The sequence below is a fragment of the Anopheles coluzzii genome, chromosome 3 (assembly GCF_943734685.1).
Source record: "Anopheles coluzzii chromosome 3, AcolN3, whole genome shotgun sequence".
In the NCBI taxonomy this organism is placed as follows: domain Eukaryota; kingdom Metazoa; phylum Arthropoda; class Insecta; order Diptera; family Culicidae; genus Anopheles; species Anopheles coluzzii.
Genome location: NC_064671.1, coordinates 2,551,928 through 2,577,350, shown reverse-complemented (window position 1 = coordinate 2,577,350; position 25,423 = coordinate 2,551,928). Strand labels below are relative to the sequence as shown.

The 25,423-nt window shown below is 49.6% G+C and overlaps 7 protein-coding genes across 10 annotated transcripts; 3 read left to right on the top strand and 4 right to left on the bottom strand.

Annotated features, from left to right (window-relative positions):
* Window positions 1-437: 437 nt before the first annotated feature.
* On the bottom strand, window positions 438-9,711 carry LOC120958004 (MKRN2 opposite strand protein). The gene is made up of 6 exons (XM_040380516.2): window positions 9,626-9,711; window positions 9,442-9,565; window positions 1,278-1,409; window positions 1,128-1,205; window positions 728-1,054; window positions 438-669 (listed from the first exon to the last, which is right to left on the bottom strand). Exons 3-6 carry the CDS (start codon window positions 1,403-1,405, stop codon window positions 558-560), a joined length of 645 nt encoding a protein of 214 aa, XP_040236450.2. The 5' UTR covers window positions 1,406-1,409; window positions 9,442-9,565; window positions 9,626-9,711; the 3' UTR covers window positions 438-557.
* LOC120957994 (protein eyes shut) lies at window positions 1,416-9,434 on the top strand. 2 transcript variants are annotated; one of them, XM_040380501.2, is made up of 7 exons: window positions 1,416-2,701; window positions 3,529-3,677; window positions 3,757-5,758; window positions 5,835-6,140; window positions 6,211-6,740; window positions 6,810-8,885; window positions 8,972-9,434. In XM_040380501.2, exons 1-7 carry the CDS (start codon window positions 2,487-2,489, stop codon window positions 9,124-9,126), a joined length of 5,433 nt encoding a protein of 1,810 aa, XP_040236435.2. In that variant the 5' UTR covers window positions 1,416-2,486; the 3' UTR covers window positions 9,127-9,434. The 2 variants fall into 2 exon arrangements, with proteins under 2 accessions (XP_040236435.2, XP_049465160.1); XM_049609203.1 differs by having other exon boundaries at window positions 6,211-8,885.
* A 6-nt stretch (window positions 9,712-9,717) lies between the features above and the next one.
* Window positions 9,718-14,264, bottom strand: LOC120958003 (ubiA prenyltransferase domain-containing protein 1 homolog). 2 transcript variants are annotated; one of them, XR_005752002.2, is made up of 4 exons: window positions 13,458-14,264; window positions 13,116-13,387; window positions 12,111-13,034; window positions 9,718-11,935 (listed from the first exon to the last, which is right to left on the bottom strand). XR_005752002.2 is itself a non-coding variant. In XM_040380514.2 (4 exons), the coding sequence occupies exons 2-4, from the start codon at window positions 13,495-13,497 to the stop codon at window positions 12,402-12,404; spliced, it is 945 nt and encodes a 314-aa protein (XP_040236448.1). In that variant the 5' UTR covers window positions 13,498-13,634; window positions 13,728-14,264; the 3' UTR covers window positions 9,718-12,401. The 2 variants fall into 2 exon arrangements, 1 of the variants encoding a protein (XP_040236448.1); XM_040380514.2 differs by having other exon boundaries at window positions 9,718-13,034; window positions 13,458-13,634; window positions 13,728-14,264.
* A 660-nt stretch (window positions 14,265-14,924) lies between these two features.
* LOC120958000 (protein wntless) lies at window positions 14,925-17,898 on the top strand. 2 transcript variants are annotated; one of them, XM_049609204.1, is made up of 6 exons: window positions 14,925-15,194; window positions 15,700-16,574; window positions 16,640-16,807; window positions 16,875-17,259; window positions 17,343-17,496; window positions 17,577-17,898. In XM_049609204.1, exons 1-5 carry the CDS (start codon window positions 15,089-15,091, stop codon window positions 17,447-17,449), a joined length of 1,641 nt encoding a protein of 546 aa, XP_049465161.1. In that variant the 5' UTR covers window positions 14,925-15,088; the 3' UTR covers window positions 17,450-17,496; window positions 17,577-17,898. The 2 variants fall into 2 exon arrangements, with proteins under 2 accessions (XP_049465161.1, XP_040236444.1); XM_040380510.2 differs by having other exon boundaries at window positions 17,343-17,898.
* A 57-nt stretch (window positions 17,899-17,955) lies between these two features.
* Window positions 17,956-22,159, bottom strand: LOC120957998 (A-kinase anchor protein 10, mitochondrial). Its single transcript, XM_040380508.2, has 3 exons — window positions 21,911-22,159; window positions 21,275-21,472; window positions 17,956-21,198 (listed from the first exon to the last, which is right to left on the bottom strand). Exons 1-3 carry the CDS (start codon window positions 21,933-21,935, stop codon window positions 19,235-19,237), a joined length of 2,187 nt encoding a protein of 728 aa, XP_040236442.2. The 5' UTR covers window positions 21,936-22,159; the 3' UTR covers window positions 17,956-19,234.
* Window positions 22,160-22,252: 93 nt separating this feature from the next.
* LOC120957997 (ribosome-releasing factor 2, mitochondrial) lies at window positions 22,253-24,754 on the top strand. Its single transcript, XM_040380507.2, has 3 exons — window positions 22,253-22,956; window positions 23,039-23,408; window positions 23,469-24,754. Exons 1-3 carry the CDS (start codon window positions 22,344-22,346, stop codon window positions 24,736-24,738), a joined length of 2,253 nt encoding a protein of 750 aa, XP_040236441.2. The 5' UTR covers window positions 22,253-22,343; the 3' UTR covers window positions 24,739-24,754.
* A 1-nt stretch (window position 24,755) lies between these two features.
* LOC120958006 (cytochrome c oxidase assembly protein COX20, mitochondrial) lies at window positions 24,756-25,418 on the bottom strand. Its single transcript, XM_040380531.2, has 2 exons — window positions 25,230-25,418; window positions 24,756-25,156 (listed from the first exon to the last, which is right to left on the bottom strand). The coding sequence occupies exons 1-2, from the start codon at window positions 25,284-25,286 to the stop codon at window positions 24,848-24,850; spliced, it is 366 nt and encodes a 121-aa protein (XP_040236465.2). The 5' UTR covers window positions 25,287-25,418; the 3' UTR covers window positions 24,756-24,847.
* Window positions 25,419-25,423: the final 5 nt, after the last annotated feature.

Genomic DNA, 25,423 nt, shown 5'->3' with positions numbered 1-25,423 from the left:
ATAGCTAGATAAAATAAAATGCAGCACTTCCACAAAATGCAAATTACGCTAGAGTAGGTTTTTGGCCAATTTTCAATCTTAAAACCAATATCTTCGTGAAATATATACGATTTCAACAGAATGTCCGTCGAATCTCGCGTTAGGTGTAGCGGTGCCTAAAGTTTCTTCGACTCGAGCACTTTTGATTACGCACAAAGCTCCCACAATCGATGTGAGATGCATTACCGTTGACATAAGGCAAATCTTATTTTATTAAAATTTACATCCAAAGAAAGAATGATCATTTTTGAACACAAATCTTAAATATTGTACAAATCTATTCATAAACAGCAAAGTTATAGTTGTTTGGAGCCAAAGATGCACAACGGTTTGAATTGACCGTTGGTATGGTAGTTAGGACGTAGAAGAAATACAATCTTCAGTTGTTTTATATTTAGCTGTTACAGTCAAATCACTTTTATTACAAAAGATAATACAAAGCTTCGGATAGCTTCACCTAGAAATACGGCTTACGGATCACAGTCAGTTTCTTGTTACTACTATCAGTCCACAGTTTCTCATTCCTGTTCTTCGGTGAAATAATTGCATCCTTGAAGCTTGCGATGAATGGTGATGTACTTAGCAGCATTTTGTGTCTTGGAAGCCACGATCTTCTCACTGAACAATAATCTGAAAAAGAGCACGGTTTAATCTACTAGAAACCATATGCAAACATTCCGCCCCATACTTGTCATGACAAAGCGCCGAAAATTCTCCATACTCCAGTGCTTTCAGAAAGCCTAATACAAATGAGTAGCAGTTGTGGGAGTCTTTCTCGTACATCTCTTCGCTCCACGACTGATCAGTTGAAATCTGCTCCAACACCTCATCCCATCGGTCGTACCACGATTCGGGTACTTGAGCAATTACAAGACATTGGTCCCAGCTTTCGTCTTTCAAGGCCACGATCCTATTATTGAATGGTGTTTTCACTAAACCTTTAACGTCGAACTCATAGATCGTTCCATTGGACGATGTTAATCCAATGTGTAGATTATTTTGATTTTGAAATGAGCTGCAAGAAAAGAGAGATACGGTTATTGCAGACTTCGAATGCAACAAGACCGAGTTAAAGGGCATCATCGTACCTCAAAAAATCTCCCACAGACGGTCGAAGGACAATCGAACAAGGATGTTGATATGCCCGGACAAATGGACACGGCAACCTGCAAAAAGCAACACATTCAATGTTATTATTAGTTATGGATTTACATGCGTGTTTTTTTTTTAATACCTACGTGAATGGTGTTTCGTCTAGACTTTCGCCCAAAGATTTGCAGCAAATGGGACATTGGACTAAGACGTCGTATGAAAAAATGATTCTATTGCAGTGTCGTAAGCACATCAAGTCTCGGCTATCAAACATCTTCCTAGAAGTAACAGACGATAGAATAGCTAGAATTGCACACACCACGAATTAACAATGAATTAACACGCATATTACCACGCAAACATTCCTCCGAGACACTCCCAAACCCAACTGTGTGAAGTTAATTATCACCCTTTGCGCTTCCCCGTTTGATGAATGGCTTACCAGCCTGGTCGAATTGCTAACTATTTCCCGCCCGCGCTTCGCACCGTTCCAACGGTTCAGCCACACTGACAATACCGACCGAACGTAGCAGAGCACATCCTTTTTTTTTTGTTCTGTTTTGCATACCGGCAAAATGCGGTCACCATGCAACAAGGATATAATTGCATGCTTCAACACAATAAAGCTCGTCACAATCGGCTTTCGTAGAGCGCTTCGAAAAACCATGTGCTCCACATCGCTCAAGTACTGTGAGGAACACAACCGAGTTCCGCAAGCACTCGCGCGGCATGAGGGGGCTGAAAACTTTCCCCGTGTCGGGTTGTCTAAATAGCTCCTGTTGGTTGATCAGCTGAAATTGGTTGTTATTTCCGGTTACCCTTGGCAACCGAACGGTGGTGGATACGTGTGGTATGTTGTGACCGTCCAGGATACAGTGTTAGTCACGCTGTAGAAACACAACATGCTTTGTCCGTAGGAAGGGAGTGGCGGGAGACGAGGCCATGCCGGACGCACAACGAAAAGTCGTACGGAAAAATGTAGTTTTCCTCGCTTCCTCGGCGCACTTCATACACGCATCGTCAGCGTAGAGGAAGCAACGAAGAACGCCTTCGCTGTTTATGGTCCGTAAATAGTATTTCGTGGATCGTGCTACAACGTGGTTCTCGAATGTGGAACAGTTTCAGTCCTTTCTTCATGCTTGGCTTGAATTTGAGACGGTTCTATCCAGATATTTAGTTTCACGTTTTGATTAGCAACTAAAATGAAGTAAACAGTTAAGTTAAGGTGCTGTAGCGATCCGGGCAGTGCATACTAAAAAGGATACAATAACCTCCCGGTGCAGATCGTGTGTTGGGCAAACGAGCAAAGTTTGGAAATAAGTTCGCATCTCAACCCGTAGTGCAGTAGACCACCAATGGATAAGTGCGGTGGAAGCAGTTTTGTCCAACAGACAACAAATAGGATGCAAAGTCAACCGACCAAATTAACAGAAAGGACACAGTGCTTTCGGTGGTTGTCGATTGTAGTGCTCTGCTTGATATCCGGCTCGTTGGTGCACCTGTCCGAAGCAGGCTTCGCCTGTCTCAGCAACCCATGTGTGTATGGTGTGTGCATCGACGATCTAAATAGGTAATCATCGTCCCAAACGCCCCAAACCCCCGGTTCTGTGTGAGTGTGTGGCTGTATCCTGCAACATTGAATAACCACCAGCCAAGGACTGGTAGTAGATTGGAGTCAAAGTTCGAAGAAGGTTATTGGTTCGGAAACAGTGTTCCCACCCGTCGTTGCTCATTAAAAATCGATCAGACGTAGCTCGAATTAATGGAAAATTGAGCCTTCGGAAGTGGTGCTGTTGCTGCCTCCCCCCGCACTACCATTATTCATGCGTGTAGTAACACATGCCCCGTTAATAAATTGGATACTTGATGTAGGAATTAAGTACGAAGCATTACACATACATCGTGTACCGCCATCCCTCCCGCACGCGCACACATCCTGTGAGCGCGTTAGTTTGTCTGAAACAGTTTGCTGTTGCAGTTCGCTGTATAATCGATATTGATAGTTCGTAAAAGCTAATGGTGTAATTTACATCTTAACGCTATGCTACCATACCTTGGCTAACCGCAGGACCCAAACCCCTGTCTAGTCCCCCTTCTACCTGAACGTAAAACAAAAAAAAATATGCGCAAGATCGTAATCATATCTCCCTGTGGAATTGTGGAATAGGAGAAGAACACGGTTTCCCCTACTTTTATCATTCGTTTGTTTATCCACTTCCCTCGCTAGAGTGGCACAAGCGAATTTGGTCGCGTATCCTAGAGATATGTTTACCTACGATGTATCCCGCCTGCTTGATGGCATTTACCAGCGAGCACTTGTGTGCTACAAAGGCATTACAGCAGCAGCTCCCTGTTTCATGCTTGATTTTGTCGTTTGTTTGTCGTTTGTCTCTGCAGCACATACTCTTGCTATTGCATCGATGGATACACCGGTGTGCATTGTCAGACGAACTGGGATGAATGTTGGTCGGACCCATGCCTCAATGGGGGCACCTGTATCGATGGTGTTGCTTCCTACAACTGCACCTGTCCTGATGGTTTCTTAGGTAAACTCGTTGAAAGGCCCTTATTTTCTAATGTATGTCCCTACTCCTACCCGTGCTAATACGCTTGTTTTGTTGATAGGATTAAACTGTGAAGAAAATTTCAACGAATGTCAGTCCAATCCCTGCCAGAACGGTGGCCTCTGCAACGATAAGGACAATGCCTTCTACTGTACTTGTGCGCTGGGTTACGAGGGAGAGTTCTGTGAGCTGGACATAGCGGTGTGTGAGACGGGCGATCGGTGCCACAACGGGGCCGCCTGCATCGAGGGCCCTGGGCTGGAGTTCTCCTGCCGTTGCACCGAGGGCTACGAAGGCCGGCTGTGTGATGCCGAGATCAATGAGTGTGCCTCATCGCCCTGCCTGAATGGTGCAATCTGCATCGACAAGTTTGCCTCGTACGTGTGCGCTTGTCCGATGGGCTTCGGTGGTACGAACTGTGAGGAAGAGATCATGGTTTGCGCCAGCTCACCGTGCGCTAACCAGGCGTTGTGCTTGATAGAGGAAGATGCTCCGACCTGCTACTGTGTGCCGGACTTTCACGGAGAGCGCTGCGAGCTGCAGTACGACGAATGTCAGCTAGGCGGCCCGGAGCCCCGCTGCGTCAATGGTGCCACGTGCATCGACGGCGTGGATGAGTATTTCTGCACCTGTGCGCCAAACTTTACCGGACAAAATTGCGAGTGTCTCATCTACGAAGCGGACGGTCAAATTGAGATGGACTGCAATTACACGGCACCGTTCAGCAGTACCACCTTCCGGAGCGAGGAAACGACCGATACTTCGTTCTTCGCGACTACCCTGGAGTCTTTTCCATTTTCTACGGACAACGTGTGGAGAACAACTGACGACGTGTCGTCGGAAAGCAGTACGAGTTTTCCACAATTTTCACAAACAATCGCAACTTCCCTTTCTGGCGACTACACGGAACCTTCTACCGATATGACGTACAACAGAACGCCACCAGTTTCGGATGGGAGCTTACCAGCGATAACAACTGCTCAAGTACCTGCTGGCTATCCGGGTCCCTCAGGAAGTGATGCGTATGGCACCTCTCCCATCAGTGAAAGTGTTACCGATAGCTCTGTGATACCATCATCAGACCATGGCCAACCAGTATCAACCAAATCCACGGCAGAAACAGATGCTACGATTACTCCGACCGTTACAATACCCGAGACCGCTGGAACAGCGGTTACTGTAGAGGAAAAGTCTTCTGTCGTGCCTGATAACCAAGATAGCACGGTAGACGTGTCGGCAAGCGTAGACTACACCACGTCAAAACCCTCCTCTAAACTTCCAACCGCCGATGACGATTCTACACCTTTCGAACAGGCAACGACGCCTTTTACGGACACTCTTTTTACCACATCGGATGCTCCCCGGGTTTCTACACTCACACCCGAGCTGAGCTCGTTCTTCACCGAATCTCCGACAAATCGATCGGTTCCACCATTCCAAGGTGAGGATCAAGTAACGGGCACACCTACGATCACGACCAGCGGGGGAGCTAGCACACATCAAACTACATCCGGTACCACATTGATTCCTTCTGGCGAAGGTGGAACCACTGCTGCCTCGGGTACTATCGCTCCACCCGCAACGACACGCTCGCCGGACGTGATCCAGGAGTGTGACGATACAGTGTGTGCTAATGGCGGTACTTGTGCAATGACTCCGAACGGTATTCGCTGTCATTGCGATTTCCGTTACGCAGGACCATTCTGCGACGTTCCCGTGAGCATACAAAACGCAGCATTCTCCAAGGAATCCTTCCTGCGGCACATCATTTACCGGCGTAATGGTTCGATCGACCCTACCAGCCTGTCAAGTGTGAGTCCATCGGTGGAAACACAGCTGGCACAGCTAGCGTCCATGGCGGTACGGTTCAAGGCCAAGCTAACGTCGCGCGAAGGATTGATCCTTTTGGCAACGGCCGAAGGCGACGAAGGCAACCACTATGTGGCACTGTTTCTGCACAAGGGTTTGCTACAGTTTCAGTTCTCCTGCGGGTTGCAAACGATGCTGCTGAGCGAAATCGAAGGCACAGTCAACAATGGATATGAGCTGAACGTTAAAGTGCAGTAAGTATCCTTAGGCTCCTATCGATCCTGAGACGCACTGCAGTAATCGTTGTTTCAATTCTGGGTTTCATTTTAGATTAAACTTCAATGAACGCTACAGTCATTGCAACGCCTCGCTGCATGTGAACGAAACGTTGGCGATGAGCGGCGAACAGCCGACCTGGCTGGGGAATGTCTACAACAGCGCGCGAGAGCAGACGGGACAGGAAGGTGGTCCCGGTAGAATGGCAGCATTAGCTTCCATCAAGCAGAGCTGGCTTCATCTGGGCGGCCGTCCCATCAAAACAATGTACACCCTCAGTCACAACATTTCACGCTACCACGGATTTACCGGATGTGTTTACGAGCTGGAAATTAATGACGCTCCAGTGGCCGTCTTTGAGTAAGGATGTTCTGTTCTGATACAGTTTGCTCCAACATCATAATCTATCATCCGCCTTCTTCTTTTACAGTAACGCTGAAGATGCGTACAAGATCTACGAATGCACCTCGCTGGCCTGTCTCTCCAGCCCCTGCCGCAACGGAGCGGTATGCGTGGAGGCCGACGGGTACGGCTTAACGGGACGCTACGCACCCAGCACTACTACTACTACTAGTGCTAGCAGTTCCTGGAGCTGCAAGTGCACCTTCGGCTACATGGGGAAAACTTGCGAACGTTCCGTGTGTGATAACAACCCGTGCAGGTTCGGTGGCACGTGCGTTACGTTTCCCGAGAGTGGTTACCTATGCCTGTGCCCGTACGGCAAGCATGGCCATTTTTGTGAGCATGATTTAGACATCCTGCAACCATCGTTCTTCGGCAGCATCAAGGGCATTTCCTCGTACGTTGCGTACCCAATCGCATTCCCGTTGGAGGATCGGTTTGAGTTTAGCTTTAAAATCATTCCTACTACGACGGCACAGATTTCGCTACTTGCATTTATCGGCCAACCGTATGATCACCACGATCAGAGTGATCATTTCTCTGTTAGCTTCATACAAGGTAATACCGGGGATAGAGCGAAACTAGTCAGAACAGTGCATAAGGGTGGTGTTTCCGTTACCGTTTTAGGTTTCATTCTCGTTACGTGGAATTTGGGCAGCGGTCCGAGAAGGATATTTACCCAGCAACCGATCCAGGTACAGCCGACCAGACCCACTACGATTCATACGGGCAGAAATGGACGCACCGCTTGGCTGTCGATCGACGGAAAGGTGAACATTTCCGGCAACTCGCCGGGAAGCAGCCGAAAGCTTAATGTATCACCCCAGCTGTACATCGGTGGCCACGAGGGTGTCAATTTTTCCAGCCTACCGCACGATTTGCCGCTCCACTCAGGCTTCCAGGGCTGCCTGTTCGACATACGGCTGGTGGCTGGTCCAGTGCACATACCGCTGCAACACATCGGAGGCATGCGTGGCCGAAGCGTGGGCCAGTGCGGTACGAAAGAGTGCCATCGGCACGCGTGCCAAAACAATGGCGCCTGTCTGCAGCATGGGTCGACGTTCACGTGCATCTGCCAGGAGGACTGGAACGGGATCCTGTGCTCGCAGAAGGTCAATCCGTGCGATGAAAGCGTAAGCAAGTGTGCGGCGGGTTCGATATGTTTCCCGCTCGTGTCGGGTTACGAGTGCGATTGTCCCTTCGGAAGGGTGGGCAAACGATGCGAGTCGAACCTGAAGCACCTGAGCGACGTGTCGTTCTCGGGTCGACGGTCATATCTAGCGTTGCGATGGCCCGCCAGCGATACCATCGACTGGACTGCCTCGTACCGCCAGAACGAGGTGCGGTACGAGAAGATTGTACAGCATTCGCACATCATTCCCCACAATCATTCCATTTTGCTCAAGTCGATCCGCGAGCTGGACAAGATCAACGATGTGCTGAAGGTGCTGCCCGAATCGAACGACACCGAGCTGTACACCGGCCATGCGGTGATGCCACGCTCCGAAAGCTACCGCCAGTTGCGCATCAGACAGCTGGCCATCGAGCTGCAGGTGCGTCCGCTCTCGGAAAAGGGGCTCATTCTCTTCGTGCGCACGTTCGACTTCAACGCACAGGCGCAGGGTTTTATCAGCATCAGCCTGCAGGGAGGCGTGGTGGAGTACCGCGTCTCCGCGACCAGAACGCAAACGGCCGTGGTGCGGAGCAACCACGTGCTGGCTACCGGCGAGTGGCACTTTATTCGGGTGGCCAAATATGGCAAGCGGCTTACGCTGTGGGTGGAGGGCAAGAGCACCTCCATTATCGGATCGGTTCGGGAGGAGTACGTGAGCCTCACGCAAGACCTTTACCTCGGCGGCTTGCCGGACCTCTCGGCGCTGCCGTATGACGCAATTTCTGGCTATCCGGTATCGTTCCGGGGTTGCATCCGGAACGTAAACCTGAACGGGACACGCATCACGCTCAACGAAAGCTCGATAGTGGCTTCGCGCAACATCAACGATTGCGATGGTACACCGTGCGGTGGAGATATATGCGCCGGCGGGGGTCTCTGCTATCTGGACGAACATTCGCAACCACGGTGCCGCTGTCCCGAGCACTCCAAGGGTGTCAACTGCGAGATACAGGAGTCCTGCGACATAGTGCAGTGCCGCAACAGTGGACAGTGCCTGAAAAATGGACGGTGCAGCTGTGGGGTAGGCTGGACGGGGCACTATTGCGAGATTGCGACGACCAAGTACTCGTCGCTTGGGTTTAACGATCGTAGCTATATCCTGATCCCATCGCAAAAGATCAAAATGAAGGACAAACGCAACGATGACAGTGTAAGCGTGCTGGGGAAATTGCCGTTGGAGTTGCAGCTTTCCTTCAACATTTCCACGCTAGAGGATGGTGTGCTGGTGTGGACAACGGACGAAACGGGCCGGTTCCTTGGTATCGGCATTCGGGACGGCCTGCTGGTCGTCGTTAGCAATATGCTGGAAGAGGTGCTACACGAACCCTCCGCCGGAGCGGATTCAGCCGCGTTCTGGAAAGCCTTTGTGGCCGACGGTGATTGGCATAATGTGCTGCTGGAAACAAAAGCACACCATCTGCACATATTTGTGGACGGGGCGGAACTGCTCGCCGGCAAACTTGCACCAAATCTGCCAAGTCCTCAGGCAATCGAGAAGCACATTTTCACCGACGGAATAACATACCTAGGTTCGTTACAATTGCTACAGAAGTTAAAAATTACTCTCTTTCCGCTCTGTTTCGATCATTCCATACTCTTGCCCAATCTTTTCTAGGAGGATTCCCGGACGAAGACGTGTACAATCGCACGGTAGGAAACTTTGCTTCCTCTTTCAAAGGGTGCATTCAGCATATTCTGCTTGGAAATCAGCTGGACGAGCTCGACTACACCGACTACGACGGAGCTAATATCGACGAGTGTGCAGTGTAGGCGACGCTTTCGCTGTGATGCATCTTTCTGTCGTGTAGTTTAATTCATTCCGACTAGCCCCGCTCGTAAGACAATTTTGTGTAGTTTAATATATTACCTCATCCCTTATTGGAGGTCTTCATCGTTTCGCTCACATGTACCATAAACATTACGATCTCTCTTACTCAAATACCAAATTCCTCCAATCGGCAAAGCGACCGACAGACACAAACGACACCACAATTCCGAAGCACAAAACCGATGTTTCCCCTCAACACTGAGCTGAAGAAGTGAGATTGTAGTGATAATAAAAGATAACTAAACCAAAATGCTTACCTTTCGCACGCGTTCTTTGCTGTAGATTTTCAACGCTTTCGATGGATATTGTTGGGTGTTTAGAATGCTAGCACAGAAAATGCACACGAGCGTGTAATCACAGCGCGGTGGCGAATGTAAACAGCTGTCAAATGAGAAAAGATGTAAACAACTTGCCTACTGTCTTCTGGCTTAGCGAACTAACCTGTTCGCTCGGTTGCAACCTGTTCGGGCGGGACCCCTTCGGTACTGTTCGATGGTGGTTTCAAACAGAAATTTGCTTCATTCACAACATGCTTCTTTCGGCTTTACCGCATCGAATGGTTTATTTCGTCTTAGTCTTAGTTCCTGCTGGTTCCGTTCCGTGTTACAAATTGCTATTGTGGGCAAAAACCGAGGCGTTTAAATAATAAATAGTTGCCTACATACACAGATCCATCCCTGCTGTCATTGCTAAACGCAAAACGATAACATTCAAATTCTTCTGCACGTGTTACTACCTGATTACCAGGGCGACGCGTTGCATGGAAGACCTTCACGCCTGAGCGATGCGCAGTACGCTGCGCATTCATTTCTCCCCTGCGCTACACTAGCAACTACCACTACACTACTTACTACTAGCGTATATGAGCATAATATGAACGGAAAAGCAACGCACTGTACAACAGTTCTAGCGATCGCAACGTTTTGTAAGTAGTAACGAAATTCGGATATGTATATATATGGTAGCATCATACATCGCGAACTTGGCGCAAACAGGGATAGGAAAGACGAAAACCATATAGCTTTACTAAGATCATACAGCGCAACCATAGAATAAGTAAGACATTCTCTAACTGCTAAGTGCATCTTGGCACATTCATCGAACGAGTAAACGAGTAAGCATAATGCCGCCATTTCTTATACGCCTAATTCGTAAAACTATAAACGCTGAGTTGCGCACGGGCAGTTGCGAGCACACACACACACACAGTTGCCAACACTACAAGCGAAACAGTACTTGCTGCAGCAGCTGGTTTCTATATCCCTGATTAACGCTCCATTTCCCCATTGCCATTCATACTCAATCATTCCTCGCAATTACACGCAACTAAACACACAGATTGCCTCCGGTGGTTTCCCCGTGTTGCGACCGTACGCACAGCACAACCGGTCAATAGCTGTTGATACATTGCTGAATATATCTTCGTCATTATGCCCAAAAAATGGCACTTATTATCTAACGGGGTCAAACACTGATTTTCTAGTAGCTCAAACGCAATCTAGGAGAACCGCGTAATGCGCGTACGGCCAACAACACGGGAAACAAATTAAGCCTAAAACGTTTGCCATCTTTAAGCCATTGAAGGCATTGCAAAGAGCGCGAGAAGATGCGTACGCGAAAAGATGCGCAAGTACACTAATAATAATAATTATCAACTGTAGAGTAGAATCTCTTCCATAAATCAACCAGAACCATAATGCGATAACATCACGGATAATAAACTAAACCCTACCTTTGCCAGCTTTGCAACGCGGCGGGAGTACATGTGTTTGATCGTATTAAACTTAATTACCATCGGCCAAATGGTGCCTTCGCTCTGGTACGGCTCTGATCAGATGCAGCTGAAGAGGCTACAAAAAAAAAACGCACGTTATTACGCGCGGCCAGCATTTGCCGACGCAACGCAAGACCTTCCTTTCCCTTTCTCGTTCTCTCACTCTCTCTCCCTCTCTACATTGCTTATCATACTAATTGTTCCTAGCGTATTTAGGATCGATGTTGAATTAATCATGCTTTTTGTGTTATGTTGCTTTTCTAGGTTTTTGTTTATGATTTGTTCTCTATCGATTAGCTAATTATTGTCTCTCACTTAATTATTGTTGGCTTTGAAGGATGACAAAGAAAAAAAGACAGATACGATTAGCTTTTAAAACATCATTTCAATGAAGCAGTGTTCTTCACCATGAGCATGTGTCTGTACACGGACCGACATATGTTACCCACGGGGATAAGCCTCGGAATAGCGTGCCACAGCTCATTAGCGTGCGATGAAGGGCGAAACAGACAACAATAATAGCAACAAAAAAAAGTCCTCAACTACTTACACGACAATAATTACAGCTTTTTCTACTAACTCCTTTTGCTCTTCATTGTTGAGTGACCTTCTTCTTTTTTTTGTGTGGAATCGCCTTCTTAAGATTGTTGTGACTTTGGTCTTTTCACATAGGGCTGGATAGAGGTGTTCGATTCGAGCCATTCGTGACAGCCGTTCGATTTCGATTGTTTTACCACCTCAATTCGAGAGAAAACCACTGCCAATTCGCTGATATGTTGTACTGCTATACTACAGCAGCATCGGGAGAGACGGGAGTAATAAGATGAAAAGTTATGATTGATAAAAGTTACGGCATCCTCGGGATGCTTTTGTCGCTTCATCGTACTAAAACGTAATCGAAATCCCACCAGGGGGCGTCCATTCGGTAAGGAGAGGTGTACGGATGCCGGTTGCGTACAATGTGGAGCAATAGCGATCTGTAATAAAATTGCATTTTTTACATTCATAAATTAATTTAAATCATTCCTGGTACATTAAGGCCGTGCATCGGCCTGTTTTCGGTTACGAAACTCTTGCAAGCCATACCGAGTTCAGCCTTTGCGGGCTGGTGCACATGCGAACGAGCGTGCATTCGTCGTACCTCGTACTTACTTGGTATCTTCGTCAACGTAAATACTTGGTACTTCGTCTACGCAACAGCACATGTACACGCAGGCACCTGGTACACAAACACAATCTGGTTCTACGACCTAACGAAGAAGGCTTAACAAATAAATAGCAACTAACAAAGATCCTTCTTGGAGGTTGGGGGGGGGGGGGGGGGAGGCAGTTTTGGCCGTAGCCGGCGCTACGGGTACGAAGTGTTTCTCTAACCTAGGTTGTCGTGTAAGTCGAGCCATTGCACATTTGCATTCCGAACGGCTAGTAGACGCCTCTTTTGGTTCACTTTCGCGTTATAAACGGTAGCTGGGGAGCGCCGAAGCAGGCCACCACGTACAAGATGCCGAAGAACAGGTTCAGCTTAGCCGTCTGGCGCGGCACCATCTGCATCGTGCTCTCGTTGCGGAACTGTCTCTCGAGCGCAAACGCCTGCTTGAACGTAACCATCGGCAACAGGAAAAGCGCGGAGTACTTCATGCCGAGCACCACGAAGATTACGTACGGCGTGAACAGCAGCACACCGTACAGTATGTACGAGCCGGTTCGGCCGATCAGGATGGCCAACGTCACGATGCCGACCCGCTTGTCCGACTCGGCGTCGCGCGTGTTGTTGCTGTGCAGAATTGCTTCCGTGTTGAGCGCGAGCGGAATGGCGTAGAAAATGGTGGCCCATTCGTATCGCCCCGTTTGTGCCATGTACGAGAACAGCACCGAGATGGGGCCAAAGATGACCAGCACGAGCACGTCCCCGAGGGCAATGTACTTAAGGCCGAAGCCCCCGGTGTACAGGAAGCTGGAGGACAGACCGCCGAAAAATACCAGCGCGAGATGCTCCAGCCTGGCGGGCGACAGGTACACCAGGCATACGAACCCGAGACACCCGGCACCATACAGCAACACACCCAATGTAACAACCTGGCGCGTAAAAAGATAGCGGGAAAGCGATGTGTTATCCAGGCTGCTTTTACTGCAGGTTCAAACGGTGCTGCTACATACCTCATCCTGGCTAAGGATGTGATCAACCAACGTTCGATCGTCCGCCTTGCGATCGTCGATGCCTTTCACAAAGTCGTAGTACGTGTTGACCACATTTCCAGCACAGTGTACCGTCACCACCGTCAGCACGGTGCACAGGAAGGTGAAGAAGCTTAGGTGTTCGTATCCGCTCTCGCATGCCAGCGCGGTTCCGAGCAACGTGGGGATCAGGCTGGCGGACAGGGACCACGGTCGTAGAGCGGAGAGGTACGTTTTAAACTTCATCAACGGTGCTACAACGAAACAGATGCAAACCGTATGTGTTAGTCGCTATGAATTGGTACGGATTTCCCACTTGCGTACCTTTGATGTGCGGAGCGGCCGTTCGATCATTGGCTGCCATGGTCGGTCGGGTATCGCTTTGTTTATCTCTGCGGGCAATTATTCACCTAACGGCACTTGAAACACGTATCCTTACCCACGATCCCTTGCCCGCGTTTGGCGTTCCCCCTGAAGTGCGTCCCGTACGCCGTACACAATCTAATTATAACCGGCAAAGTGTGTGATTTAATGTACTGTTTTCTTTGCTCGCTGTTACGAAGAGTTGCATCTGCACATCGTCATTCTACACACCAGCGGAGGTACACTCCTACACGCAGCAGCACACGGCCTGCCTGCCTGCCTGCCTGTCTGTGCCTCCGATCCGTCCGATGCGGCGATCCACGTCCTCGCGAACTGTTATTGGAAATGCGCACAACGGACACAAGCGTTGTGCATCTTGCAAGCGCCTCTCACTGTTATGTTTCACCTTTTTTCACGACCGGAATTTGGTTGCATGAACGATCTGTTTTCCAATTCACACGATATAACAAGCTGCTGGTCGTGTTTTATCGCCGTGCCACCACCACTGTGTGTGTTGGGACTGGGCGCAAGGGACTTCAGTGGTCTTTGGGGCCCAGCAAAACACGGACTGGGCAGGACAGCGTGGGGCTGGATTTCGGGCTCGCCGTGTCAGCTGCTATCGGGTTTCGAGATTGCTATGGATTTCGGCAAGCCGGGCCAGCACAGATTTTGGATTTTTGGAACTTTTTTCTGGTAAAGTTGCTGCTGCTCCAAAACCTGACACTTCCTCCTCTTGTCACGTCATCCACTTCGGGCACGGTGGGCGACGCTCCGGCCATCGTGTGACGGGTATTCTGGATAAATTTCGTGTGATAAATTATTCTTTTTGTGATGCTGGTGCATTGATTGGTCTGTTTTAATGTGTTACTATGTATATTCTATCATTGCGATAAATGTTGTGACATCATCCCCCCATTTATAAAAGGAATGGAAAAAGATTCAATGATTCGAACAATGTTATGAACCTCAAATCACCCTCATCGTTGCCGTTTGTTTTATATTTTGTCAGTTATTATTTTAAATGTTTTCTTCATATTTCAAAGGATGCATAAAATAAGCTTACAACATAATTTTTTGTTTGTTTGAAATTCCAAATTTATTCCGTTGAGCTACCACATTCCGTCGGTAATTGTGAACCGTTACCCAAAGAGTAACGCACCTAACGCCAGCACTGTAGGTAAGGCTGCGCTCTTGCAAAAGGGTTGGTGTACTGTAACATACCGGAAAATGTGTCCTTTTAACTGTAAAATAAAAGAAAAATCAGGATTAATAGCTTGTTGATCTAATATTTGGTATAACGCATCCAGCAGTGAACTTGTACATCTCAATTTTCGGTAACATGTGACCTTCACCTCTCGTCTCGATATTGAAAGATGACAAACCACACCGCTTGCTAAACACCTATGCTAGACCGCAGCCTAAGCCGGTGCATACCCAATTTTCGTGTATTGCTGGTCGGCAAGCGCAGCAGGTACCTGCTTCCTTTGGTGCTTTGCTTGTAAACGAAGATTGAACTCAAAAGAGCGAAGAAAAAACGCGTGCAGCGTGTGTGCAGTGCAGCGAGTTGAAAAAGACGATAAAACCCCGTCAAAATGTCGGGGACAATACTGGAGAACCTTAGTGGCAAAAAGCTAAGCATTTTGGTAGCATCGCTGCTGTTCTTGCAGTTCCTCTGTTTCCTGCTGGGTGGTCTCATCGGTGAGTAAACAGCATTCGTCGGGGGAAACGGCGTCGCCTGCTTCGAAAATTCCCCCACCCACATGTGTTTTTTGTGAGTTCGCGAACCTAGCGAACGGAAATGTGTACAAAGGGCCGTAAAAATGGTCCATTAGATAGAATTTAGTAATTTAGGCCTTATAGAGAAATGATTTGAAACAGCAGCTTCTTTATAGCGGCACATTCTTCTCTGGAAGATTCTGATAGGAAAAGGGAAGTGCTAAAGCGGCCAAAATCATAAACTACTGCAAAGCCATGCTGGGCGTCTGGTTTTGAAGAATCAACACCACCGCCATACAGCCATTTTACCCCACCGGCATCTGGCTGGTTAAATCACGGGCGTTCGATTCGGTTTTCTTTGTTTATTTAACGCGCGTCTGCGCTCCATGCCTGTGTGCGTGCTTCGGCGGGCCATGTACGTGAATAGGGGGAGTGCGCGTGGGTGTTTTTATTATTTGATTTCCTAATATATTTGCCCCATTTCCAGCACCGGTACCGGCAAGTGTGCAGACGATTCTGGCCACCATCTGCAAAGATGTGCCCGGATCGCACAACGACACCTCGGTATGGTTGTACTCGCGGGGCGACGATCGCTGCCAAAGCCTGGACCATTTCGACATCGAAAGCGACGACATGAAGATGGCCAACCAGATCGTGTTCGTCTTCCAGATGCCGCTGCCACGGGAGGGCCGCCAGCTCGACTACTCCCGCTGGCAGCAGAATTTGATTGGCGTGCTGCAGACGGACATAGCGTTCGACGCGAACGTGCTGCACAAACCGCACACCAAGATGACGATCGACGCGCGGCTGGCGTACCGGAACAAGGGCGACGCCGATCAGGACTGGAAGTATCTGGCATCCTCGCTGGAGGAACGCGACCTCGACTGTTCGGCCAACAACGTGACGGACGACTACCTGTACAACTGCAACACCATACCGCTGTTCGAGCTCGGCTCGCTGCACCACGATTACTATCTGCTCAACGTGCGCCTGCCGGTCGATAGCGAGCGGCGGATGAATCTGGACATTGGCCACATCAAAGATTTGCACCTTTCGGTGATCTACCAGAACGGTGGCTTCACCAAGGTTTGGGTATCGCTCAAGACGGTGTTCCTGCCCTTCATTGTGCTGATCATGGCGTGGTTCTGGCAGCGGGTCCATCTGCTGCAGCGCAAACCGGCGCTGCTAGAGGAGATGCTGCTTGCGCTGGGCTGTGCGCTGACGTTTCTGAACATGCCGTTTGAATATTTTACGCTGTTCTTCGACATGCCGTTCATGCTACTGCTGAGCGATATACGCCAGGGCGTGTTCTACGCAACGCTCCTATCCTTTTGGCTCATTTTTGCCGGCGAGCATATGCTGGTGAGTAGATTTATTGAACCTTAATTCGATTCAATGCCTCTAAAATCATCCCATTCTCATCGCAGATTCAAGAGACGGGCGAAAAATCAAGCCTTAAAACGTACTGGAAGCATCTGAGTGCGGTGGCCGTTGGATGTGTATCCCTGTTCTTGTTCGATATGTGCGAAAGGGGCGTGCAGCTGCGCAATCCCTTCTATTCGATCTGGGTATCGAAAGTGGGAGCAAACGTTGCGGTAAGTTCAGCCCACATTTAACCACACTCTGGTGGCGTATCATGCACCAATGTCTCCTTCCTTTCAGCTTGGATTCATCATCCTGGCCGGCATATCAGCGGGATTGTACTTTTTCTTCCTGTGCTACATGATCTGGAAAGTGTTTTGCAACATCAACATCAAGCGCACCTCGCTCCCGTCGATGTCGTCCGCCAGACGGCTACACTACGAAGGCATCATCTATCGCTTCCAGTTTCTAATGCTGGCCACGCTGCTGTGTGCGGCCATGACCGTGATTGGCTTCATCATTGGGCAGGTGTCGGAAGGCCGCTGGAAGTGGGACGATAACATCGATCTGGAGTTTACTTCCGCGTTCTTCACCGGCGTGTACGGCATGTGGAACATTTACATCTTTGCGCTGATCGTGCTGTACGCTCCCAGCCATAAGAAGTGGCCCACCAACGAAACAACCGGTAAATATACTCCACCCCTGCAATCTTCTTGTAGCATCATTTCCCCTTCACACTAATGTGTACCGTGTCTGTTCTTTATTCAGAAAACATTATGAGCGAGGAAATAGAGTTCAGCAATCTGCCGTCCGATTCGAACCCGAGCGAAATTTCGTCCCTCACACAGTTCGCTCGAAAAGCGGCCCAGGATTAAGACTGCGATCCCGTTGGAAGACTGGGCTGGGCTTGCGCCCGTCGAAAGTAAGTGTAAACTGCTCCCCCAAACAAGGGGCTCTTCGCATTTATATGCTACACACTACTTTTGAATGATCAATTTTAAGATTTTATACTACCGATTACGATTACGAATGCTCCAGCTTGTCAACCGTGCAGTATAACTAACAGTATCCTAAATAGTGTAGCGGTTCCGTTCAAATGTCACACAGTATTAGTAGCATCACAGTTTTGTGTCAAAATAGGTACTAAGTAAGGGAAGACGACTGCTGCCACCAACATACATTGTCGGGCATTTTCCATCACATATAGCCACTAGACCGTATACATAGTTCGATTTACCTTTTTTCTCTCTCTCTCTTATTGAATGTATCGATGTGTGTAGTACAAACTCTTGGTACTGAATAAACCTTGGACAATTTTTGTGTACGCCGTCCGTTTCGAATGTAATCGCTTTGCTGTGTCGGAAAGAAAACAACACACTCCTCTGCTCCCAATGCTGGCAACATTGTTCTATTATTATAAGAAAATATATTTCATTTCTTAAATATGTCTAACATAATTGGACATTGTACGATGCTGTTGCGTCGGTTGCGGTTCTTCTTCTCTCTAGGTGTGTAGCCAACATCAGCTACGGTAGCGTGTTTGTGTGTATGTGTTGTTGTTCTGCAGGCCCATGGCCCCACTCTCATGAGATATCTATTTAAAAAGTGAATGCTGTTAATGCACCTTATCAACTAAAATAATAAAAAAATAGCTGATTCAACATTGAAAAGGTGTCCGCGATCTTAAGGAGAAATTTCAACTACTCTTCGATAGCGTAATGGTAGCGTAACATGACCGGATTCCTACCAAAAAAAAAGACAATCGATTCGGTGTGTACTATGTTCAAGACCCTTCGCGTTTCCAACGTCTTCAACCCGAAGCTGTCCCAAAATATGTATTGGCACGTCTCTACTTCTATTAACTAAGATACTCGTTCTTCTGTACGCTCTTTCCCTGTTCGGTTTTACCCCATCACCGGACGCCCTCAATGATATGATAAAAAGAAGGAAGAAGCTCCCAACAAATTTATTCGAGAAGAACTTAAATTTCTAATAATTAAAAAAAACAATACGATAACCTAGTGCAGCTACGTAACAGGTAAAAAAAATGGGGAGAAATGTTTTCTCCATATATTGCAAAATTATTCAAGTGAGTGTGAGATATTACGTAGATAAATATGTTCCCGCGCAAGTGGTTTCCACCTGGCGATTCGGGTACATTGGGGGGCGTATATTGTTATAATACAATTTTGTTCCCTCCGTTGGAGGATATCTACTGTAAGTAGCTAAATAATAGGTTATACGATATATGCGCTACGGTTCTTTTTGTCGGAACTGTAGCATTCCTTGCTCGAATTCTCATAAGCACCATACTGTTACAATGGAGGGAAAGATAAAGAGAGATAGAGAAAGGGGGAGAGAGAGAGAGAGATGTGTTTATAGAGATTCGCCCAATTTGCCGCTTTTACTAATAAATAATATTCTGTAAAGCACAGAACGCGCGTTACGCGCCCAGGGTTCGAGGGAGAAAGGGGGTTTTTATAATACTTTTGCTTAGCAATCCCCCCCTGCTGTCCGCTATGGGATGGGATGAGGCGGTGGCATAGGAGTTGTGTAGAAAAAAAAAACACACCCATCCAATATCATTTGGATTTTGATGCAAAATGCGCCAACCGCCGCAGTTCGCCAATCTCATAGAGAGAGAGAGAATCAGTTTTCAATCACGTCTTACTGTTCATGGTAACGTTAGTAATGTCTTTCACAATCATCTCGGCCACCTGCCAGGCTAGCTCTTCCTGTGCCTTGTCCTCCGGTAGGTTGACGAGTTTGCGGACCGCTTTCTTGATCCGGTTACGATTCCACCGGTCATCGCTGGACGGTGGCTCGACGATGTCAAAATCCCGCTCGTACCGGCCCAGTGCGTCGATCCGTCCGAACGTTAGGCCCGCCACGGGCGAGGAGCGCCGCCACAGCAGATCCGGATTGTACAGCTGGCGGGAGTCGATCTGCATGATATCACCGCTCCCGGTACTGCCGGCCATGCCGGCGGCACCGGCCGGACCATTGCTGGCGGCGGCCGCCAGTGCCACCGCTACCAAGTGCTTGCGGTTGCGCTGGTAGTTTGTGTCCGACATGGCCAGCAGCGTGTTTTGGGAGGAAATAAACCCGACCGCGTTACCGCGACGGCCCACTCCTGCGCTACTATCACTCGTGACGTCGGAGAGCGTTTTGCGATGGCCACGCTTACCGGCAACGCTGCCACCACCGTTTCGTTGCTCCGTCCCACGGCCACCGGGCAGTATTCCACCGATGATGTCATTGTTCGTGTTTGTCTTCACCTTCCCGAGCAGCTCGCTGAGGAATCGACAGTAAAGCGGCGACTTGATGAATCCGGCAAAGTAGCGCTGCTCCAGAAAGTGCTCAATTATTCGCACCGGAAGCTCAAAGCATTCGGCCACACTGGCCAGATCCGACGAGCAGATGTGCTCCTCGAGCAGGAAGCGTATCTTGTCGCTCAGGCCCAGCGAACTGGTGGCTTGCAGGGAGAAGTATTTCTCATACAGCACGACCGCATCCTTCTGCGCCTGGAGCTGGCTCTCGAAGGAGCGCTTAAAGTTGACCGCTCCGACGTAAAACTCCAGATAGTGCCGCTTGCCCTGCTGCTCCAGATGCTCCATAAAGTAGAACAGGGCCATTTCGCTGCCCAGAATGTCGCGCAGCGTCAGGTTCTCGCTCGTCAGCACCTCCAGCGTGTACTTGCAGTAGAAGGAGCTCTCCAGGAACGGGTTCAGGTAGCTTTGCTCCAACATGTCCAGCAGGAAGTGTTGGGCTTCGTTGAAGATGACCTCGCTGCAGGTGCCGGTACTGCAAAGGGCCAGCGAGATGGTGGACAGTATGGTGGCCGGCATTTCGATAAAGTGGGGCGAAGCGGACACCAAATACTTTCGGTATATTCGTACGGCGTCCGAGTTTATCAGCGAGTTGAAGGGTCGCTGTGCCGCCGCCGCCGCCGACGGTGTCAGCGCGTGGTTGCTCTTGGCAGGTGCAACCGTCGACTCCACTCCTGTTGTGCCCTTGCCTGCTTCGCAGATTTGTGTCTTTTCGTCGTCGGTTAGCGACTGTCGCATGATCGTTATATCACAGACTTCCAAATGTTTGCCTTCAGAGTCCTTGCCATCCTTGGTTTGATGATGACCCTCTTCCGGTACGGAGGCACCATCTTCATCGGTGACGGTACCGTCATCTTTAATGTCGACCTCCTCCAGCACCTCGAGCGGGGTCGGCGGAGGTACGGGTGTACAGCTTTGAGACGTCCGCGAATCGAGTTCCCGTATATCGTCCGCCGACTGGGAGTCTTCGAAGGCATTTTCAGAGAACGAGTTCGTCGATAGCGAATCACAGTCTACGCTGAAATACGACAGACTGTCGTACCCGTCGGAGGACACGCTCCGGTGCAGTCTACCATGACCATGGCCGGAGCCACCGGACGGTCTGCTGGACACTCCACGCACTCCGCCTTCGCCGGATGCTGCCGCTTTGAAGCTTTCCACTTCGAGCCAAAACTTAATCAGTGAAAGAGCATTCTTCGATTCCAGAAACTGCACAAAGTAGCAGATGCAGCTTTGTTCCGCCAGAATATCAACCATACGGCGCGAAAGCTTCGAAACGCGCACCGTGTCAGTGTCTGCAACGAGTTGTTGTTCCAAGGGGTGAGATCAACTTATTAATTATTCACTCACGCACACCGCGAACCTGCTTACCCTTTCGCTCGAAGCAGTATCGTTCCGCCAGCCTTAACGCTTCCTCATCGCTTTCAGGTGGTTTTGCACCGTTGATGACATCATCCGACGTTCTGAACGATGATGATGATGCCGTCGCCGCCGTCGTCGATCCATCATTGTTTAGTGTTGCTAGCGAAGAAGAAGAGTCACTACCGGTTGTGATGGATTTTCTTCGACCTGGAGGAAAAGTGATTGGCAATCATAAAAAGCGCGAAAAGCCATTACACCCCGAGATCTGCCATATACGCCCCAGGTCATTGGCAGCCACCTTCGGGCATCCTCCCCTCCCTGATGCACCGGGGGAAATTCAATCGAGATGGAACATACACAAATAGCAACAATCCGCCCTAACCGCCCCCTTTCCCTTCCCAACGCCTTGCTGCGCCCTTTTCAATCGGACGGAGAGAAAGTTTGATCGTTCGACGAAAGCATTGCGCTTCTGCAGGCAACAACAAAAAAAAAGTCCACCCGCCTCTCTCCCTGTTTCGCCCACAAACTAGGTAGCAAGCGTTCCAGCGTACTGGAGCACTTTGAATAGTAGAGGAAAAAATAGTACATAAATGGGAGGAATGTCGCATTTTTGCTTCAACAAACAACGACAAAAACAACACAAACCTGTCTTCTTTAGAAACTGCAACATTCTGGTCGATTTCTGCAACCTGTGCCAGAAGAATCGTTTATCGCACTCCAAACACACACACTCACGTACACATACACGCACACACTATTTAAATCACTTCTGTGGGCTCATTTGCCTGGCCTTTTTTTCTCTGTTCGCGTTTATCCAATCATGTTTATCTCCGCAGCTCGGCCGTGTTTTCGATATCGGCCATGGTTTGTGCTACACTGTTGCGCTGCGGAATGGATGTGAAACGCAAGCAAACACGAAAATAAAGAAATGTCAAACGTCATCAACGTCGGTCGATAGGCAACTGTCAAATTCCCCTCTGTCAGGGCAGCGGCAAACAGAGAGGGGGGGCACACGATGTAAATAAACACCAACCCATCGAACCGCCTGTTCGCGCGCGCTCTACCGCAAAAAACCGAAATGTTGTGCAATCGGTTGCACAAAGCGGCATTTGCAGCACGGCTCAGGCCACGATTGCCGGCCTCGGTCGCGTCCTGCCGGCAAGTGCACAACTCCGATGGAACCATCAGCGAGAAGCGTATCCGAAACATCGGAATACTGGCCCACATCGATGCGGGGAAGACGACGACGACGGAGCGCATGCTGTACTATTCCGGCCGCACCGACATGCTGGGCGAGGTCAAGCTTGGCAATACGGTGACGGACTTTTTGCAGCAGGAGCGCGAACGAGGCATCACGATATGCAGCGCAGCGGTGAGCTTCAACTGGAAGGAGTACCGCATCAACCTGCTCGACACACCGGGCCACATCGATTTTACGATGGAGGTCGAGCAATCGCTCGGTGCCGTGGACGGTACGGTCATCATCCTGGACGGGTCGGCCGGTGTGGAAGCGCAAACCGTCACCGTGTGGGGACAGGCCGATCGGCATCGCTTGCCTCGGTTGGTGTTTGTAAATAAAATGGACAAAGAAAGTGCCGACTTCGATGCGTGCCTGGAGGATTTGGAGAAGAAGCTGTCCACCGTACCGGTGCCACTGCAGATGCCCATCAAAGAGGCGGGGAAACTGGTAGGTAAGCTGACTGACTGGTAAATGATCTTGATTTAGTGCTTGAAATAGTCGCAATAACGGAGATCAATTGCTCTCTCCTCTAGGCGTAATTGATGTGCTGTCGGCCAGCCAAATCATCTGGGACAGCAAGGGCAAAGGCCGATCGTACAAAGCCATCCCCATCAGTGACGAACAGCTGCACGATCAGGTGCAGGAGAAACTGTACGAGCTGATCGACTTGCTGTCCGGCATGGACGACAACCTGGCGCAGGCCATCATTGAAGCGAATAGTTTGGAAAACGTTAAACTGAATCTAGTCCTGGATGCGCTTCGTAATTGTACACTGAAGCAGCAAATCGTGCCCGTGCTGTTGGGATCCTCGTACAAAAATGTTGGAGTGCAGCTGCTAATGGACAGTGTGTTGAATTTCCTACCGGCACCAAGCGAACGAAACCAGATCTATGACTGTTTCGGGTGGGTAACGAATAGCCAAGCGCGGATAGAAGGCGATTTTATAAATGTTTCATCTTTCAGGAATGATTTCGTGGGCAAGGTGTTTAAAGTGACGCACGACAAACAGCGTGGCCCTATTACGATGATCCGCGCTTTCCGAGGAACGGTAAAGAAGGGGTCCAAGTTTATCACTGCCACCGGAGGATCGGAGACGATACAGCGCATCTATGAGCCGCTGGCGGATGAGTATCGTGAGATCGAGTCCTTCGGTGCGGGAAACATCGGTCTCTGTGCCGGTCCAAAATCGACCGTTACCGGTGACCTGGTGGTGGCGAACGCGGCTGCTTTGAAGAAGGCTTTAAAGCGGCTATCCACGGCTAGCGATGCCACCGACGAAAGCGCAGACGATGAGCTGCTGTTAGCGTCGAAGCTAGGCCTGCAAACGACAATCCCAGACGCGGTCTACTTTTGCTCGATCGAACCACCCTCCTCGGGGCAACAGTCGGCGCTGGACAATGCGTTGCGTGAGATCCAGCGCGAGGATCCGAGTCTGCGGGTGCGATACGATGAAGTGACCGGGCAAACGGTGCTGGGTGGCATGGGCCAGCTGCATTTAGAAATAGTGAAATCGCGCATTTTGACCGAGTATCGCATCGATGCCGATCTCGGTCCGCTCCAGATAGCCTACAAGGAAACACTGGACGAGCCGTGCCGTGGAGAGTGGAGGGCAGAGAAGGAAATAGCCGGCAGTAGACAATCGGTGTACATGGATATGACCATCCATCCCAGCACTGCCAGCGAGAGCAACGAGGAGCGCATCGTACTGGACAATTCGGCCGAAGCGCAGGAAACACTCAAACTCGTTCGACCGAGGCAGATGACGTTTTTCCGCAAGGGAGCACTCGCCGCTCTACAGCGCGGTCCCAAGCTGGGCGGCCAGCTGGCCAACTGTACGATCAAGCTACACGCGCTGACGATAGGGAAGGGAACGGCCGATCCCTTCATCATGGCTGCCTCTGCCCAATGCATCGGCAACATCCTGGCGAATGCGCGCTGCCGGCTGCTGGAACCGGACATGTTTCTCGAGATTGTAACGCCCAGCGAATATCTGCCGCCGATACTGGCCGATTTGAGCCGACGTAGAGCGCGCATAGAAGATGTGGCGCCGCGTGGATCAGCCAATAAGGTCGTGACAGTGATTGCGCCACTGGCCGAGCTGGGCGATTATTCAACGGTGCTGCGAACGATAAGCTCCGGAACGGCAAGCGTCTCGATGGAACCGAACGGTCATTCGCCGCTGAACGAATCCGACGAAGCGCAAGCGATGAGACGAGCGTTGGGATTAGAATAAAACGTAACAAATTGCACTTACGGGTAACACGCGTTTCTTTATCGTTTCTTAAGATAATAATGTACACAACGCCCTTGCAACTACTACGCGCAACGGTGCCAGGCCCTTTTTAGGCTTGTTCCGTCTTCATCGCTAGCTCCCGTTCCTTTTCGGTGCCCTCGTAAAGCGCCTGCTGCTGCAGTGCCTGTTGCAGCTGAGCTGCGTCGAACTTTTGCTTGGACCAGTTGTAGCGACACGGGAACCAATAGCCGAGCGTCGTTGCCATGAACGTGCCGAACCCGATGTGCGTGGACAGTTGGGGGCGTGAGGTTTTTAGAAATGCCAAAAATCCAACCCCTATACCGATGCTGATTCCGTACAGGTAGCTGTTCCGAAAGCACGGGATCGTGCTAACATCTCGTCCAAAAATGACGACAGACTGTGGGGAGAAGACCGCACGTGCGATTAGTGGAGGAACAGCCGAATGTGGCAGTGTATTTTCTTCCGCTTACCCGTTCCGATGGTGGATCAATGTCCACGTCTTCCGTAAGTACCCTGCTTTCGGTCATCTCTGTAAATCGATGCGGCTATTCAGATCATCCACACTGTCTCCCTTCTACTGGAACATGCTCAGTTTATTATTTTTTCGGCAAACTGTGCCACCCAACAAATCACTGTTATGAAATCATTTTGACAGTTGCGGGCA

Coding starts and splice junctions, on each gene's coding strand:
- LOC120958000 (XM_049609204.1), top strand. CDS start 15,089: ATGTCGGGGACAATACTGGAGAACCTTAGTGGCAAAAAGCTAAGCATT. Junction 15,195..15,699: donor CCTGCTGGGTGGTCTCATCG/GTGAGTAAACAG, acceptor CCCCATTTCCAG/CACCGGTACCGGCAAGTGTG. Junction 16,808..16,874: donor AAGTGGGAGCAAACGTTGCG/GTAAGTTCAGCC, acceptor CCTTCCTTTCAG/CTTGGATTCATCATCCTGGC.
- LOC120958003 (XM_040380514.2), bottom strand. CDS start 13,497: ATGGCAGCCAATGATCGAACGGCCGCTCCGCACATCAAAG. Junction 13,388..13,457: donor GGCCGCTCCGCACATCAAAG/GTACGCAAGTGG, acceptor GTTTCGTTGTAG/CACCGTTGATGAAGTTTAAA. Junction 13,035..13,115: donor ACATCCTTAGCCAGGATGAG/GTATGTAGCAGC, acceptor TTTACGCGCCAG/GTTGTTACATTGGGTGTGTT.
- LOC120957997 (XM_040380507.2), top strand. CDS start 22,344: ATGTTGTGCAATCGGTTGCACAAAGCGGCATTTGCAGCACGGCTCAGG. Junction 22,957..23,038: donor AGAGGCGGGGAAACTGGTAG/GTAAGCTGACTG, acceptor TCTCTCCTCTAG/GCGTAATTGATGTGCTGTCG. Junction 23,409..23,468: donor CAGATCTATGACTGTTTCGG/GTGGGTAACGAA, acceptor TTCATCTTTCAG/GAATGATTTCGTGGGCAAGG.
- LOC120957994 (XM_049609203.1), top strand. CDS start 2,487: ATGGATAAGTGCGGTGGAAGCAGTTTTGTCCAACAGACAACAAATAGG. Junction 5,759..5,834: donor GAGCTGAACGTTAAAGTGCA/GTAAGTATCCTT, acceptor GTTTCATTTTAG/ATTAAACTTCAATGAACGCT. Junction 6,141..6,210: donor GCTCCAGTGGCCGTCTTTGA/GTAAGGATGTTC, acceptor CTTCTTTTACAG/TAACGCTGAAGATGCGTACA.
- LOC120958006 (XM_040380531.2), bottom strand. CDS start 25,286: ATGACCGAAAGCAGGGTACTTACGGAAGACGTGGACATTGATCCACCA. Junction 25,157..25,229: donor TTGATCCACCATCGGAACGG/GTAAGCGGAAGA, acceptor TTCTCCCCACAG/TCTGTCGTCATTTTTGGACG.
- LOC120958004 (XM_040380516.2), bottom strand. CDS start 1,405: ATGTTTGATAGCCGAGACTTGATGTGCTTACGACACTGCAATAGAATC. Junction 1,206..1,277: donor CTAGACGAAACACCATTCAC/GTAGGTATTAAA, acceptor TGCTTTTTGCAG/GTTGCCGTGTCCATTTGTCC. Junction 670..727: donor TCGGCGCTTTGTCATGACAA/GTATGGGGCGGA, acceptor GCTCTTTTTCAG/ATTATTGTTCAGTGAGAAGA.
- LOC120957998 (XM_040380508.2), bottom strand. CDS start 21,935: ATGTTGCAGTTTCTAAAGAAGACAG. Junction 21,473..21,910: donor GCAGTTTCTAAAGAAGACAG/GTTTGTGTTGTT, acceptor CTTTTCCTCCAG/GTCGAAGAAAATCCATCACA. Junction 21,199..21,274: donor ATACTGCTTCGAGCGAAAGG/GTAAGCAGGTTC, acceptor AACTCGTTGCAG/ACACTGACACGGTGCGCGTT.